The sequence below is a fragment of the Crinia signifera genome, chromosome 8, assembly GCF_055691185.1.
Source record: "Crinia signifera chromosome 8, ASM5569118v1, whole genome shotgun sequence".
Taxonomy (NCBI): Eukaryota; Metazoa; Chordata; class Amphibia; order Anura; family Myobatrachidae; genus Crinia; species Crinia signifera.
The window spans coordinates 181,809,654-181,828,031 of NC_139224.1; the positions used below are offsets into that span (position 1 = coordinate 181,809,654).

At 52.5% G+C, this 18,378-nt stretch overlaps 1 protein-coding gene across 1 annotated transcript in view; it reads left to right on the top strand.

The window, feature by feature from the left end:
- The window catches only part of CC2D1B (coiled-coil and C2 domain containing 1B), a 210,946-nt gene that overhangs the window by 16,955 nt on the left and 175,613 nt on the right, over window positions 1-18,378 (top strand). Inside the window, exons 3-5 of the mRNA XM_083158258.1 lie at window positions 837-975; window positions 10,878-10,987; window positions 17,092-17,232. Of these exons, the coding sequence (XP_083014384.1) occupies window positions 837-975; window positions 10,878-10,987; window positions 17,092-17,232 (390 nt within the window). The remainder of the gene's footprint in view (window positions 1-836; window positions 976-10,877; window positions 10,988-17,091; window positions 17,233-18,378) is intronic.

The following is an 18,378-nucleotide window of genomic DNA, read 5'->3' on the forward strand; positions in this document are numbered from 1 at the left end:
CCTTCCGTAACATTGTATATAGCACATACTCATATTGGACATATTAGGAGTTGGCACTCTGTCTAAGTATACACCCCCCTTCCGTAACATCGTATATAGCACATACTCATATTGGACATATTAGGATTTGGCACTCTGTCTAAGTATACACCCCCCTTCCGTAACATCGTATATAGCACATACTCATATTGGACATATTAGGAGTTGGCACTCTGTCTAAGTATACACCCCCCTTCCGTAACATCGTATATAGCACATACTCATATTGGACATATTAGGATTTGGCACTGTCTAAGTATACACCCCCCTTCCGTAACATCGTATATAACACATACTCATATTGGACATATTAGGACTTGGCACTCTGTCTAAGTATACACCCCCCTTCCGTAACATCGTATATAGCACATACTCATATTGGACATATTAGGATTTGGCACTCTGTCTAAGTATACACCCCCCTTCCGTAACATCGTATATAGCACATACTCATATTGGACATATTAGGAGTTGGCACTCTGTCTAAGTATACACCCCCCTTCCGTAACATCGTATATAACACATACTCATATTGGACATATTAGGATTTGGCACTCTGTCTAAGTAGGTATTATTGCTGGCAAATGCTCATTGATTTGATGGTCATGGTGCGTATTCAGAGGAATAAAAGGAACAACGTGGTTGTGAGTAATGTCTGTGCTTGGTGACTTGGTTACAGTACATGAGATAGTATATAGGTGACTATACAACGACGTACATTCTATATCTGGACACAGTAAGCCGTAATGTAGGTCATGCTGATGGTGACCCTCTTCGCTTTCTCTCTGGTGTTTTAGCTCGGGCTGTTTGTGGACTTCAATCCCGAAGATATGATGATGGGGAGCCCAGATGACCCTGATGATGGAGACCTAGAAGCCGAACTGGCTGCACTGACAGGCGGCGATGTAATACTCAAGAATAAGCCCAAAGGAAAAGGTGGGTCAACTGGCGGTGTCCTCCAGGTGATGTCACCTGCTGCTCACCTATTCAGTCCTGTACAATAGATTAACATGACATCACTGAAGAGCTGAATGATGAAGAATATATCCATAGCTAAATCTCGTTCTCATGACTGTGCCAACCAATCAGAGCCCAGCATTCCTCTTCCTTCTGCTACTACTACTTTTCTGGTGCCGATCTTCCTTCCCTGTGGGTGGAAGTTTCAGGAGCACCTCATAGAAACAAAAGGCTGTCACATGTGGGGATTGTACCGGAGTCCATGATAATGAACCGGAGTCCATGATAATTGTTCTATTATGTGAGAACCAAGTAAATGATGATTGAAGGTCTTACAGGACCATTCATTCTCTGAGCACTGTCAGTAATGTCGGCATTACCAGTATACTATGGTACCAGGCCCCAATTACAGATATGTCCTCATACGTCTTTGCTGGAGTTCCGCCAAACAGACTCTCTTGGCCCTTGGTCCGGTGGACTAGGGGAGCATTGGCAGAAAATGTGACACTTGTGTATCTGTAGTTATGTATACAAAGTGCTACAATGTAGCAGCCACAGCTTGTTTCCAACCCAGGGGATTTTTCAGACCTGATCGCTGCTGTGTGAAACTGCAAAACTATGAGATCAGATGGCCACCGCCCAGACAGAGGGATAGCCCACCCCCTGTACAGTACCATGCGATCAGATAGCCGCCACCCAGCCAGAGTAACATCCCGCCCTGAGATCATATAGCCGCCGCCCAGCCAGAGTGACATCCCGCCCTGTGATCATATAGCCACCGCCCAGCCAAAGAGACTTCCCGCCCTGTGATCATATAACCACCACCCAGACAGAGGGATAGCCCACCCCCTGTACAGTACCATGCGATCAGATAGCCGCCACCCAGCCAGAGTAGCATCCCGCCCTGAGATCATATAGCCGCCGCCCAGCCAGAGTGACATCCCGCCCTGTGATCATATAACCACCGCCCAGCCAAAGAGACTTCCCGCCCTGTGATCATATAGCCACCACCCAGACAGAGGGATAGCCCACCCCCTATACAGTACCATGCGATCATATAGCCACCGCCCAGCCAGAGTGACATGCCGCCCTGTGTTCATATAGCCACCGCCCAGCCAGAGTGACATCCCGCCCTGTGTTCATATAGCCACTGCCCAGCCAGTGACATCCAGCCCTGTGTTCATATAGCCACCACCTAGCCAAAGAGACTTCCCGCCCTGTGTTCATATAGCCACCGCCCAGCCAGAGTGACATCCCGCCCTGTGTTCATATAGCCACCGCCCAGCCAGAGTGACATCCCGCCCTGTGTTCATATAGCCACCGCCTAGCCAAAGAGACTTCCTGCCCTGTGATCAGATAGCCGCCGCCCAGCCAGAATGACATCCCGCCCTGTGCAGAGCCCTGAGATCATATAGCAGCCGCCCAGCCAGAATGACATCCCGCCCTGTGCAGAGCCCTGAGATCATATAGCAGCCGCCCAGTCACAGTGACATCCCGCCCTGTGCAGAGCCCTGAGATCATATAGCTGCCGCCCAGTCACAGTGACATCCCGCCCTGTGCAGAGCCCTGAGATCATATAGCAGCCGCCCAGTCACAGTGACATCCCGCCCTGTGCAGAGCCCTGAGATCATATAGCTGCCGCCCAGCCAGAATGACATCCCGCCCTGTGCAGAGCCCTGAGATCATATAGCAGCCGCCCAGTCACAGTGACATCCCGCCCTGTGCAGAGCCCTGAGATCATATAGCTGCCGCCCAGTCACAGTGACATCCTGTCTGTGCAGTACCCTGAGATCGTATAGCCGCTGCCCAGCCAGAGTGACATCCCGCCCTGTGTTCATATAGCAGCTGCCCAGCCAGAGTGACATCCCGCCCTGTGCAGAGCCCTGAGACCATATAGCCACCGTCCAGCCACAGTGACATCACATCCTGTGCAGAGCCCTAAGATCATATAGCCGCCGCCCAGCCAGAGTGACATCCTGCCCTGTGCAGAGCCCTGAGATCATATAGCTGCCGCCCAGTCACAGTGACATCCCGCCCTGTGCAGAGCCCTGAGACCATATAGCCACCACCCAGCCAGAGTGACATCCTGCCCTGTGTTCATATAGCCACCACCCAGCCAGAGTGACATCCCGCCCTGTGATCATATAGCCGCCGCCCAGCCAGAGTGACATCCCGCCCTGTGTTCATATAGCCACCGCCCAGCCAGTGACATCCAGCCCTGTGTTCATATAGCCACCACCCAGCCAGAGTGACATCCCGCCCTGTGATCAGATAGCCGCCGCCCAGCCAGAGTGACATCCCGCCCTGTGTTCATATAGCCACCGCCCAGCCAGAGTGACATCCCGCCCTGTGTTCATATAGCCGCCGCCCAGCCAGAGTGACATCCTGCCCTGTGCAGAGCCCTGAGATCATATAGCCGCCGCCCAGCCACAGTGACATCCCGCCCTGTGCAGAGCCCTGAGATCATATAGCTGCCGCCCAGTCACAGTGACATCCCGCCCTGTGCAGAGCCCTGAGACCATATAGCTGCCGCCCAGTCACAGTGACATCCCGCCCTGTGTTCATATAGCCACCGCCCAGCCAGAGTGACATCCCGCCCTGTGTTCATATAGCCACCGCCCAGCCAGAGTGACATCCCGCCCTGTGTTCATATAGCCACTGCCCAGCCAGTGACATCCAGCCCTGTGTTCATATAGCCACCGCCTAGCCAAAGAGACTTCCCGACCTGTGATCAGATAGCCGCCGCCCAGCCAGTGTGACATCCCGCCCTGTGTTCATATAGCCACCGCCCAGCCAGTGACATCCAGCCCTGTGTTCATATAGCCACCACCCAGCCAGAGTGACATCCCGCCCTGTGATCAGATAGCCGCCGCCCAGCCAGAGTGACATCCCGCCCTGTGTTCATATAGCCGCCGCCCAGCCAGTGACATCCTGCCCTGTGCAGAGCCCTGAGATCATATAGCCGCCGCCCAGCCACAGTGACATCCCACCCTGTGCAGAGCCCTGAGATCATATAGCCGCCGCCCAGCCAGAGTGACATCCTGCCCTGTTCAGAGCCCTGAGATCATATAGCCGCCGCCCAGCCACAGTGACATCCCGCCCTGTGCAGAGCCCTGAGACCATATAGCTGCCGCCCAGTCAGTGACATCCCGCCCTGTGTTCATATAGCCACCACCCAGCCAGAGTGACATCCCGCCCTGTGTTCATATAGCCACCGCCCAGCCAGAGTGACATCCCGCCCTGTGTTCATATAGCCACCGCCTAGCCAAAGAGACTTCCCGCCCTGTGATCAGATAGCCGCCGCCCAGCCAGAATGACATCCCGCCCTGTGCAGAGCCCTGACATCATATAGCCGCCACCCAGTCACAGTGACATCCCGCCCTGTGCAGAGCCCTGAGACCATATAGCTGCCGCCCAGTCACAGTGACATCCCGCCCTGTGTTCATATAGCCACCACCCAGCCAGAGTGACATCCCGCCCTGTGTTCATATAGCCACCGCCTAGCCAAAGAGACTTCCCGCCCTGTGATCAGATAGCCGCCGCCCAGCCAGAGTGACATCCCGCCCTGTGTTCATATAGCCGCCGCCCAGCCAGAGTGACATCCTGCCCTGTTCAGAGCCCTGAGATCATATAGCCGCCGCCCAGCCACAGTGACATCCCGCCCTGTGCAGAGCCCTGAGACCATATAGCTGCCGCCCAGTCAGTGACATCCTGCCCTGTGTTCATATAGCCACCACCCAGCCAGAGTGACATCCCGCCCTGTGTTCATATAGCCACCGCCCAGCCAGAGTGACATCCCGCCCTGTGTTCATATAGCCACCGCCTAGCCAAAGAGACTTCCCGCCCTGTGATCAGATAGCCGCCGCCCAGCCAGAATGACATCCCGCCCTGTGCAGAGCCCTGATATCATATAGCCGCCGTCCAGTCACAGTGACATCCCGCCCTGTGCAGAGCCCTGAGATCATATAGCCACCGCCTAGCCAAAGAGACTTCCCGCCCTGTGATCAGATAGCCGCCGCCCAGCCAGAATGACATCCCGCCCTGTGCAGAGCCCTGATATCATATAGCCGCCGCCCAGTCACAGTGACATCCCGCCCTGTGCAGAGCCCTGAGATCATATAGCTGCCGCCCAGTCACAGTGACATCCCGTCTGTGCAGTACCCTGAGATCGTATAGCCGCCGCCCAGCCACAGTGGCATCCCGCCCTGTGCAGAGCCCTGAGATCATATAGCTGTTGCCCAGCCAGAGTGACATCCCACCCTGTGCAGAGCCCTGAGACCATATAGCCACCGCCCAGCCACAGTGACATCACATCCTGTGCAGAGCCCTGAGATCATATAGCCGCCGCCCAGCCAGAGTGACATCCTGCCCTGTGCAGAGCCCTGAGATCATATAGCCGCCCAGCCAGAGTGACATCCTGCCCTGTGCAGAGCCCTGAGATCATATAGCTGCCGCCCAGTCACAGTGACATCCCGCCCTGTGCAGAGCCCTGAGACCATATAGCCACCACCCAGCCAGAGTGACATCCTGCCCTGTGTTCATATAGCCACCACCCAGCCAGAGTGACATCCCGCCCTGTGTTCATATAGCCACCGCCCAGCCAGAGTGACATCCTTCCCTGTGATCAGATAGCCGCCGCCCAGCCAGAATGACATCCCTTCCTGTGCAGAGCCCTGAGATCATATAGCCGCCGCCCAGTCACAGTGACATCCCGCCCTGTGCAGAGCCCTGAGATCATATAGCTGCCGCCCGGCCACAGTGACATCCCGTCTGTGCAGTACCCTGAGATCGTATAGCTGCCACCCAGACAGAGGGATAGCCCACCCCCTGTACAGTACCATGCGATCAGATAGCCGCCGCCCAGCCAGAGTAACATCCCGCCCTGAGATCATATAGCCGCCGCCCAGCCAGAGTGACATCCCGCCCTGTGATCATATAGCCGCCGCCCAGCCAGAGTGACATCCCGCCCTGTGATCATATAGCCGCCGCCCAGCCAGAGTGACATCCCGCCCTGTGATCATATAGCCGCCGCCCAGCCAGAGTGACATCCCGCCCTGTGATCATATAGCCGCCGCCCAGCCACAGTGACATCCCGCCCTGTGCAGAGCCCTGAGATCATATAGCCACCACCCAGACAGAGGGATAGCCCACCCCCTGTACAGTACCATGCGATCAGATAGCCACTGCCCAGCCAGAGTGACATCCCGCCCTGTGATCATATAGCCGCCGCCCAGCCAGAGTGACATCCCGCCCTGTGATCATATAGCCGCCGCCCAGCCAGAGTGACATCCCGCCCTGTGTTCATATAGCCGCCGCTCAGCCAGAGTGACATCCCGCCCTGTGTTCATATAGCCGCCGCTCAGCCAGAGTGACATCCCGCCCTGTGATCATATAGCCGCCCAGCCAGAGTGACATCCCGCCCTGTGATCATATAGCCGCCGCTCAGCCAGAGTGACATCCCGCCCTGTGATCATATAGCCGCCGCCCAGCCAGAGTGACATCCCGCCCTGTGATCATATAGCCGCCGCCCAGCCAGAGTGACATCCCGCCCTGTGATCATATAGCCGCCGCCCAGCCAGAGTGACATCCCGCCCTGTGATCATATAGCCGCCGCCCAGCCAGAGTGACATCCCGCCCTGTGTTCATATAGCCGCCGCTCAGCCAGAGTGACATCCTGCCCTGTGTTCATATAGCCGCCGCCCAACCAGAGTGACATCCCGCCCTGTGATCATATAGCCGCCGCCCAGCCAGAGTGACATCCCGCCCTGTGATCATATAGCCGCCGCCCAGCCAGAGTGACATCCCGCCCTGTGATCGTATAGCCGCCGCTCAGCCAGAGTGACATCCCGCCCTGTGATCATATAGCCGCCGCCCAGCCAGAGTGACATCCCGCCCTGTGTTCATATAGCCGCCGCTCAGCCAGAGTGACATCCCGCCCTGTGATCATATAGCCGCCGCCCAGCCAGAGTGACATCCCGCCCTGTGATCATATAGCCGCCGCCCAGCCAGAGTGACATCCCGCCCTGTGATCATATAGCCGCCGCCCAGCCAGAGTGACATCCCGCCCTGTGTTCATATAGCCGCCGCTCAGCCAGAGTGACATCCCGCCCTGTGATCATATAGCCGCCGCCCAGCCAGAGTGACATCCCGCCCTGTGATCATATAGCCGCCGCCCAGCCAGAGTGACATCCCGCCCTGTGATCATATAGCCGCCGCTCAGCCAGAGTGACATCCCGCCCTGTGATCATATAGCCGCCGCCCAGCCAGAGTGACATCCCGCCCTGTGATCATATAGCCGCCGCCCAGCCAGAGTGACATCCCGCCCTGTGATCATATAGCCGCCGCTCAGCCAGAGTGACATCCCGCCCTGTGATCATATAGCCGCCGCTCAGCCAGAGTGACATCCCGCCCTGTGATCATATAGCCACCGCCCAGCCAGAGTGACATCCCGCCCTGTGTTCATATAGCCGCCGCTCAGCCAGAGTGACATCCCGCCCTGTGATCATATAGCCGCCGCCCAGCCAGAGTGACATCCCGCCCTGTGATCATATAGCCGCCGCCCAGCCAGAGTGACATCCCGCCCTGTGATCATATAGCCGCCGCTCAGCCAGAGTGACATCCCGCCCTGTGATCATATAGCCACCGCCCAGCCAGAGTGACATCCCGCCCTGTGTTCATATAGCCGCCGCTCAGCCAGAGTGACATCCCGCCCTGTGATCATATAGCCGCCGCCCAGCCAGAGTGACATCCCGCCCTGTGATCATATAGCCACCGCCCAGCCAGAGTGACATCCCGCCCTGTGATCATATAGCCACCGCCCAGCCAGAGTGACATCCCGCCCTGTGATCATATAGCCACCGCCCAGCCAGAGTGACATCCCGCCCTGTGTTCATATAGCCGCCGCTCAGCCACTGATCTCTTCCTTCCTGCTGCACGTGCAAGAGGGACACAAAGAACACTCAGCCATTCTGGGTTTCCACTGCTGGATCACTTGGGCAATTCCCCCTAGTACCTCTCCTACAAAGACACAGGTTACAGTAATTTTTGCTCCAGCCGGTCATTGCTGCCAGTTTTTTATTTGCATTGTATGCCTTTGTATGTGTGCTGTCTTCTGTACTGATTTAACACTATCACTGCCTGTCAGAAGTACTGTATATTGTGTTAACTGCATCAGTTTCAGCTGCCCCTTCCTGTACAATGTCAGTAGGCAGCAATAGTGACACAGGGGCACCTATATTGGAGTCCTGTACACTTTGTAAAGCAGACCTATCCCTGCTTGATTAGGGTTTATGCCAAAGGTGTTAAAATGCTCAGGCGCGGCCCACAGTTGCGGCTTCTTCCAGGAGCCTGCTTGGGCTAAGTCCCTTACTCAGGTTATGATGCAGCTAGTAGACAAGCTCTCACCTGCACCATCCCTGCAGCCAGTGAGGCCATCCATGTCTCCGGTATCCCCCCCCCCCTTGTGGTGGAGCCTACCTGGGCATGTGCTTTAGCAGTCTCTGTAGAGGGCATCCAAACATGTTTACAAAGCAATACTGGTAGCCGCATGGCTCCGGTCAGGGGGGCCCCTTCCCTCAAACTTCTCAGTGAGTACACTGATACGGACAGTGACGATGGGGAGGGGCAACGCCTCTTCACGCATCGATGTAGGGTCCTTGGTTACAGCGGTTAAGGAGGTCTGAAATTTACAGGACTCTGCTGAACCGTCCCAGTCCTCAGGACCGACTTTTATGCGTCCCAAACGGACTCTGGCTGTCTTCCCTAAGTCTGAGAATACCAAATAGGAACTTTACACTCCCTAAGCGGTTTGCCACCCTTTATCCCCTCTCTCAGGAGTATAGGGGGCCACTGGGAGCAGCCCCCAGTGTGGACACACATGTCACTAAGATTGTGCGCTCCTCTACTCTCCCTATTCCAACTGTGTCCCTTAAGGACTACGCTGACTGGAAGTTTGAGAACTTCCTTAAGCTCATTTATACAACTTCCGGGGCAGTGGCTCGGCCTACTCTGGTGTCTGCTTGGGTGGAGTGGACTCCCGCCCTCGCAAATACTGTTGCAGAGGGTGGTAGTGCAGATGGCATGTTGTCTACTATTGACATCATGCATCAGACCGCACTCTAGGGGAGGCTGCACTGTATGCAGCTACCCTTACCTACCACTTGTCCATAACGGCTGTGATGGTACGTAGGTTTCTGTGGCTCCGCTCCTGGAAGGCGAATTCTGATTCTAAGAAGACTCTTCCCTTTTGAGGGTTCCCTCTTATTTGGGTCAGAATTAGACAAAATCGTGGCTGCTTCCAAGAGTGGTCGCCTACTGCGGTTTTCAGACATCTGGCTTTAATCCATGATGGATGCATGGGTTCGGGATGTGGTCTACCAAGGCTACTCCATAACCTTTCACTGTCGTCCACCAAGCTCGTTCTTTTACACAAGTTCTCCAAAGAATTTGGAAAAGCGCAGAGCTCTGGAGCAGGCCGTCCAGAAGCTACTGTCGTCCGGGGTCCTAGCTCCAGTTTCCATTTCTCAGCAAGGCACAGGTTTTTGTGCCAGCCTCTTCTTGGTTTGGAAGCCCAATGGGTCTTTCTGACCAATCCTCAATTTAAAGCGGCTCAACAAATTTGTCAGGGTCCCACCGTAAAGGACGGAAACCTTGAGGTCCATGCTGGCTTACCTGGAAAACAGTTTTACTGTTGGCGATAGCTTCGGCCCGGAGGGTGTCTGACCTGTCGGCTCTGTCCTGTCAGTCACCTTTCCTGATCTTCCACCCTGACAGGGCAGTTCTTTTAACCGTGCTTCCACAACTCCCCAAGGTGGTTAAGTTTCATGTCAACTAGGAGATTTTGGTCTCTGCCTTTCAGCGACCGGATACCTCTCCTGAGCAGCGTTCTTTAGATGTGGTCTGTCCTTTGTGCAGCTATGTGCGCCGCACTAAAGCTCTTAGGAAATCATACTCTCTGTCCTCTATGGATTTCAGAAGAGGAGTTGGCTGCTACTAAGCAGACTATTGCCTGATAGCTGAGATCTGTCATCAAGCAGGCTTACTTGGGCACCCCCCCTCCCGGTTCCTGCAGGGGTCTGGGCTCATTCTACGAGGTCTTTGGTTGCGTCTTGGGCTGTTGGGGGCGGTGCAACAGAAGAGCAAGTTTGCAAGGCGGCGACTTGGTCGTCTGCTAATACTTTCTTACGCTTCTATGCGTTTAATACATTTGCCTCCCAGGACTTGGCATTTGACCAGAGTGTACTGGCCGTGGCACAAGGTTGTCACACCCTTAGGTGGCTGCTTTAGGACGTCCCACTGTAAGCCCTGTGGCCCCTGACGTCTCCTGAAGAATAAATGAGATTTATGTCTTAACTGTTAAATCTCTCTTCCTACAATGGCATCATGGGCCACAGGGATCCCTCCCTGCCGTGCCGGCTTCAGTTTTATTGAAGTTTAATAGTTCCCCTGTTGAGTGAACTCACACATGATACAATTATGGTTTTCTCTGTTGAAGAGCCACATATATGTTTGAATGTTTTTCTGTACGGTGTTTCTCTTCCTTCTCTCTGGTCTCCTGCCTGGCTTGTTAAAAACTGAGTAGCTTGGCCTGGAGGCGGGGGGTAGAGGAGGGGAGGAGCCTGGCTGACTGACTGAGAGCAGCCAAGAAGTTTAACCTTTCTTGTGGTGGAATGGTCTCTCTCCCGCTCACTACCCACTGTGAGCCTCGTGGCCCCTGACGTTCTCAAAGAAAGATTTGATAGGCAAGACCTAAATCTTGTTGTTATTGGGCATCACAATTTCTGTACTATTGATGTTATGTTCCCTCATAGACCATAGAACTGCCCAAGTATATCATTCTCCTATTTGTACCACATAATATATATCTGTGAATGTTTCCGCAGCTCCGCTCCCTATGAGTGATATAGAGAAGATGGCACAGGACTGCATGAGAGACCTTGATACAGAGGAAGATGATGATGAGGGTGACCTGGAGGAAGATGATGATTTGCTAGTAAGATTAATCTCTATCATCCAATATGGGGCACACTGATATACATAGGGGTCTAGAGGGCGCTGTCCAGGAGTAGGCACTGAATAGTTGGGTGTGAATCAAAGGGTAAACAGTAATTGGGATCAACAAGAGAATCCTATGGGAAAATTTGAGCGCTAGGGACAGGTGTACTGTGCCGCGTACAGATGGCTGCCTTCTGGTAGAGGGATGCCGCCCTCACTTTGGGGGTAAACAGGAAAAAAGAACCAGTGGGCGCCTTCTGTACGCTAAAACAATTTATTACACAAATTACACAAAAACACAATATATCCACACAAAATTATACTAAAAGACAATGGTTTGCATGCATGCAATACCTCAATAAAAAGATTATAAAAAAGCCATTTCACTGCATTTGCATGAGAAGTAACCAATAGTTACCAGTTCCTGATTGGATGGATAAATTGCCAGGTGTGGACAGATGTTTCAGTCTCGCACAAATTTGCACACGCTCGCACATGGAAGTGCTGGGCTGTTCCTAACCCAGTGGAGCACCATCCATCCTAGCCCAAAGTCGGGGCTTTTAGTATAATTTTGTGTGTATATATTGTGTTTTTGTGTTATTTGTGTAATAAATTGTTTTAGAGTACAGAAGGCGCCCACTGGTTCTTTTTTCCTGTAAACAGTAATTAGGATGACTGTTTCTAGGTTGTGACCTAAAAGGGGTTTTGTGTGTGTGTGTTTTTTTTTTTATTTTTTTGTCAATACCGACAGCTGAGCACGTGGACCTTTAATTAGTGCACCGCGTCCTCTCTCTGTGCTCATTATACGGACATGGGGAGAGTAAGGTGATGGCATGTGTGGTCAGCACTCATTACACGGACACAGGGAGGGTATGGTGACGCCACGTGTGGTCAGCGCTCATTATACGGACATAGGGAGAGTATGGTGACCCCACGTGTGGTCAGCGCTCATTATACGGACATAGGGAGAGTATGGTGACACCACGTGTGGTCAACGCTTATTATACGGACATAGGGAGAGTAAGGTGATGGCATGTGTGGTCAGCACTCATTACACGGACACAGGTAGGGTATGGTGACGCCACGTGTGGTCAGCACTCATTATACGGACATAGGGAGAGTATGGTGACACCACGTGTGGTCAGCGCTCATTATACGGACGTAGGGAGAGTATGGTTACACCACGTGTGGTCAGCGCTCATTATATGGACATAGGGAGAGTATGGCGACACCACGTGTGGTCAGCGCTCATTATACGGACGTAGGGAGAGTATGGTTACACCACGTGTGGTCAGCGCTTATTATACGGACATAGGGAGAGTATGGTTACACCACGTGTGGTCAGCGCTCATTATATGGACATAGGGAGAGTATGGCGACACCACGTGTGGTCAGTGCTTATTTTACGGACATAGGGAGAGTATGGTTACACCACGTGTGGTCAGCGCTTATTATACGGACATAGGGAGAGTAAGGTGATGGCATGTGTGGTCAGCACTCATTACACGGACACAGGAAGGGTATGGTGACACCAGGTGTGATCAGCGCTCATTATACGGACACGGGGAGAGTATGGTGACACAATGTGTGGTCAGCGCTCATTATACGGACACGGGGAGAGTATGGTGACACCTCGTGTGGTCAGTGCTCATTATACGGACACGGGGAGAGTATGGTGACACAACGTGTGGTCAGCGCTCATTATACGGACACGGGGAGAGTATGGTGACACCTCGTGTGGTCAGCGCTCATTATACGGACACGGGGAGAGTATGGTGACACAACGTGTGGTCAGTGCTCATTATACGGACACGGGGAGAGTGGTGACACCTCGTGTGGTCAGCGCTCATTATACGGACACGGGGAGAGTATGGTGACACAACGTGTGGTCAGCGCTCATTATACGGACACGGGGAGAGTATGGTGACACCACGTGTGGTCAGCGCTCATTATATGTACACGGGGAGAGTATGGTGACACCACGTGTGGTCAGCGCTCATTATACGGACACTGGGAGAGTATGGTGACACCACGTGTGGTCAGTGCTCATTATACGGACATAGGGAGAGTATGGTGACACCACGTGTGGTCAACATTTATTATACGGACATAGGGAGAGTAAGGTGATGGCATGTGTGGTCAGCACTCATTACACGGACACAGGTAGGGTATGGTGACGCCACGTGTGATAAGCGCTCATTATACAGACACAGGGAGAGTATGGTGACACCACGTGTGGTAAGCTCTCATTATACGGACATAGGGAGAGTATGGTGACACCACGTGTGGTCAGCGCTCATTATACGGACGTAGGGAGAGTATGGTTACACCACGTGTGGTCAGTGCTTACTATACGGACATAGGGAGAGTATGGTTACACCACGTGTGGTCAGCGCTCATACGAACACAGGAAGGGTATGGTGACACCACGTGTGGTCAGCTCTCATTATACGGACATAGGGAGGGTATGGTGACACCATGTGTGGTCAGCGCTCATTATACGGACATAGGGAGAGTAAGGTGATGGCATGTGTGGTCAGCACTCATTACACGGACACAGGAAGGGTATGGTGACACCAGGTGTGGTCAGCACTCATTATACGGACATAGGGAGAGTATGGTGACCCCACGTGTGGTCAGCGCTCATTATACGGACACGGGGAGAGTATGGTGACACAACGTGTGGTCAGCGCTCATTATATGGACACGGGGAGAGTATGGTGACACAACGTGTGGTCAGCGCTCATTATACGGACACGGGGAGAGTATGGTGACACAATGTGTGGTCAGCGCTCATTATACGGACACGGGGAGAGTATGGTGACACCTCGTGTGGTCAGTGCTCATTATACGGACACGGGGAGAGTATGGTGACACAACGTGTGGTCAGTGCTCATTATACGGACACGGGGAGAGTGGTGACACCTCGTGTGGTCAGCGCTCATTATACGGACACGGGGAGAGTATGGTGACACCTCGTGTGGTCAGTGCTCATTATACGGACACGGGGAGAGTATGGTGACACCTCGTGTGGTCAGTGCTCATTATACGGACACGGGGAGAGTATGGTGACACCTCGTGTGGTCAGTGCTCATTATACGGACACGGGGAGAGTATGGTGACACAACGTGTGGTCAGTGCTCATTATACGGACACGGGGAGAGTGGTGACACCTCGTGTGGTCAGCGCTCATTATACGGACACGGGGAGAGTATGGTGACACAACGTGTGGTCAGCGCTCATTATACGGACACGGGGAGAGTATGGTGACACAACGTGTGGTCAGTGCTCATTATACGGACACGGGGAGAGTATGGTGACACAACGTGTGGTCAGTGCTCATTATACGGACACGTGGAGAGTATGGTGACACAATGTGTGGTCAGCGCTCATTATACGGACACTGGGAGAGTATGGTGACACCTCGTGTGGTCAGCGCTCATTATACGGACATGAGGAGAGTATGATGATGCCATGTGTGGTCAGCGCTTATTATACGGACACAGGAAGAGTATGGTGACACCACGTGTGGTCATTGCTCATTATACGGAAATGGGGAGAGTATGATGATGGCATGTGTGGTCAGCGCTCATTATACGGACACGGGGAGAGTATGGTGACACCTTGTGTGGTCAGCGCTCATTATACGGACATACGGAGAGTATCGTGACACCACGTGTGGTCAGCGATCATTATACGGACACAGGGAGGGTATGGTGACACCACGTGTGGTCAGCGATCATTATACGGACACACGGAGGGTATGGTGACACCACGTGTGGTCAGCACTCATTACACCGGACACAGGGAGAGTATGGTGACACCACGTGTGGTCATTGCTCATTATACGGAAATGGGGAGAGTATGGTTACACAACGTGTGGTCAGCGCTCATTATACGGACACACGAAGAGTATGGTGACACCTCGTGTGGTCAGCGCTCATTACACGGACACGAAGAGTATGATGACCCCTCCTGTGGTCAGTGCTCATTATGCGACACAGGGAGGGTATGGTGACACCACGTGTGGTCAGCGCTCATTACACGGACACAGAGAGTATGCTGACACCACGTGTGGTCAGCGCACATTATACGGACACAGGAAGAGTATGGTGACACCTTGTGTGGTCAGCGCTCATTATACGGACATACGGAGAGTATCGTGACACCACGTGTGGTCAGCGATCATTATACGGACACAGGGAGTGTATGGTGACACCACGTGTGGTCAGCGATCATTATACGGACACACGGAGGGTATGGTGACACCACGTGTGGTCAGCACTCATTACACCGGACACAGGGAGAGTATGGTGACACCACGTGTGGTCATTGCTCATTATACGGAAATGGGGAGAGTATGGTTACACAACGTGTGGTCAGCGCTCATTATACGGACACACGAAGAGTATGGTGACACCTCGTGTGGTCAGCGCTCATTACACGGACATGGAGAGTATGATGACCCCTCCTGTGGTCAGTGCTCATTATACGACACAGGGAGAGTATGGTGACACCACGTGTGGTCAGTGCTCACTACACAGACACAGGGAGAGTATGGTGATGGCATGTGTGGTCAGCGCTCACTACACAGACACAGGGAGAGTATGGTGATGGCATGTGTGGTCAGCGCTCACTACACAGACACAGGGAGGGTAAGGTGATGGCATGTGTGGTCAGCACTCATTACATGGACACAGGGAGAGTATGGTGACACCATGTGTGGTCAGCGTTCATTACATGGACACAGGGAGAGTATGGTGACGGCACTTGTGGTCATCGCTCATTATACGGACACAATGGAAGAGTATGGTGACACCACGTGTGGTCAGTGCTCATTATACAGACACAGGGAGAGTATGATGATGGCATGTGTGGTCAGTGCTCATTATACGTACACAGGGAGGGTAAGGTGATGGCATGTGTGGTCAGCACTCATTACATGGACACAGGGAGAGTATGGTGACACCACGTGTGGTCAGCGCTCATTACATGGACACAGGGAGGGTATGGTGACACCACGTGTGGTCTGCTTATTATACGGACACAGGGAGAATAAGGTGATGGCATGTGTGGTCAGCGCTCATTATACGGACACAGGGAGATTATGGTGACACCACGTGTGGTCAGTGCTCATTATACAGACACAGGGAGAGTATGGTGACACCACGCGTGGTCAGTGCTCATTACCCAGACACAGGGAGAGTAAGGTGATGGCATGTGTGGTCAGCGCTCATTATACGTACACAGGGAGAGTATGGTGACACCTTGTGTGGTCAGCGCTCATTTTACGGACACAGGGAGAGTATGGTGACACCACGTGTGGTCAGCGCTCATTACACGAACACAGGGAGAGTAAAGTGATGGCATGTGTGGTCAGCGCTCATTATACAGACACGGGGAGAGTAATGTGTTGGCACTTGTGGTCAGCGCTCATTATACGGACACAGGGAGAGTATGGTGACGGCACTTGTGGTCAGCGCTCATTATACGGCCACAGGGAGAGTATGGTGACGGCACTTGTGGTCAGCGCTCATTATACGGACACAGTGAGAGTATGGTGACACCTCGTGTGGTCAGCGCTTATTATACGGACATGGGGAGAGTAATGTGTTGGCACTTGTGGTCAGCGCTCATTATACGGACACAGGGAGAGTATGGTGACGGCACTTGTGGTCAGCGCTCATTATACGGACACAGGGAGAGTATGGTGACGGCACTTGTGGTCAGCGCTCATTATACGGACACAATGGAAGAGTATGGTGACGGCACTTGTGGTCAGCGCTCATTATACGGACACAGGGAGAGTATGGTGACGGCACTTGTGGTCAGCGCTCATTATACGGACACAATGGAATTGTATGGTGACGGCACTTGTGGTCAGCGCTCATTATATGGACACGGGGAGAGTAATGTGTTGGCACTTGTGGTCAGCGCTCATTATACGGACACGGCTCATTGCATTGCACAGTGTATGCAACGCGATGCGATCTAGTCCAAATTGCATACAATAATTGTAATGTGTATGGGCACCCTAAGTCTTAGTGTACCCAAAATACTGTCAGCGTAATCTCCCCTCTTCTTTTGTGGTTCTCTTTGTAGGCTGAGCTCCAGGAAGTGGTTGGTGAGGATGAGGAGGCCGCTTCTGGTGAGACTCATGCTGATGAGACGGCAACTCAGGGTATGGATGACCTAGAACATCAGCGACTCGCTACAGCCAAAACTCAAAAACACTCCTTGCAGGTAACATTTGAAGACTGACAGTGTAGTGGTGTTCATAACCTAGATCAATGGTAGCCAACCCTAGCCCTCGAGAGCTACCAACAGTTCACATTTTCCAGACAACCTAGCTGCTGCACTCATTAATCACTGACACATTTTAAAAGATACACAGATGGAGCTAATTAGCTCACTTGTGATTCTGTGAGGAGACCTGCAAAACATGCACTGTTGGTAGCTCTCGAGGACTAGGGTTGGCTACCCCAGGTCTAGATTAACGGAAGTCACTAGGGCAACTAAAATGGTGCATGGCCTACATCAAAAAAACGTACCAGGAAAGACTAAAAGATCTTAATATGTATACCTTAGAGCAGAGAAGGGAAAGGGGGGACATGATAGAAACTTTCAAATATATCAAGGGTTTTAACAAGGTACAGGTGGGAGACATTCTTCACAGGAAGAGGAGCAGCAGAACACGAGGACATGCACTGAAAATAGAGGGAGGAAGATTCAGGGGAAATTTGAGGAAGAATTACTTCACAGAAAGAGTAGTAGATAAGTGGAATAGCGTCCCATCAGAGGTGGTAGAGGCAAATACAGTAGTACAATTTAAACATGCTTGGGATAAGCATATTGATATCCTTACAAAAAAATAAGGATTAAATATGGGTTGAGGTAACATGTTTAAAAAAGGGGCAGACTAGATGGGCCAAGTGGTTCTTATCTGCCGTCAAATTCTATGTTTCTATATATTGGACTTTAGCTAAAGTCTTAGGACCTCTTCAAATATTTTTAAGTTTCTAGTTTTATAATTGGCAGTGTAATAGGGTAATTGCATGTTTCAGGTTATTGTTTAGTTAAAATAATCATGGTTCAATAGCGGTGGAACTGACTCAGCCGTTCACTGGCGGACTGCACAGAGCTGCAGTGTTCTAGGTCCTCGCTCATTTCATTCTTTCCAAGGCTGTCCCTCCCTTTGTACAGGGAACTTCCCCCTACAGAGCCAGCTATCAGGGTCTTGTCATAAACATCCGTTACTTTGGGTGAGTGGCAACAGTTTCTGATCTGAATAGGGTACATACTGTATTAGGTTCTATGGGTAGCTGGGATAATTATTCCCATTCTAATTAAGAATAATTGTCTGCATTATGCAGAGCTGGATTGTTTATT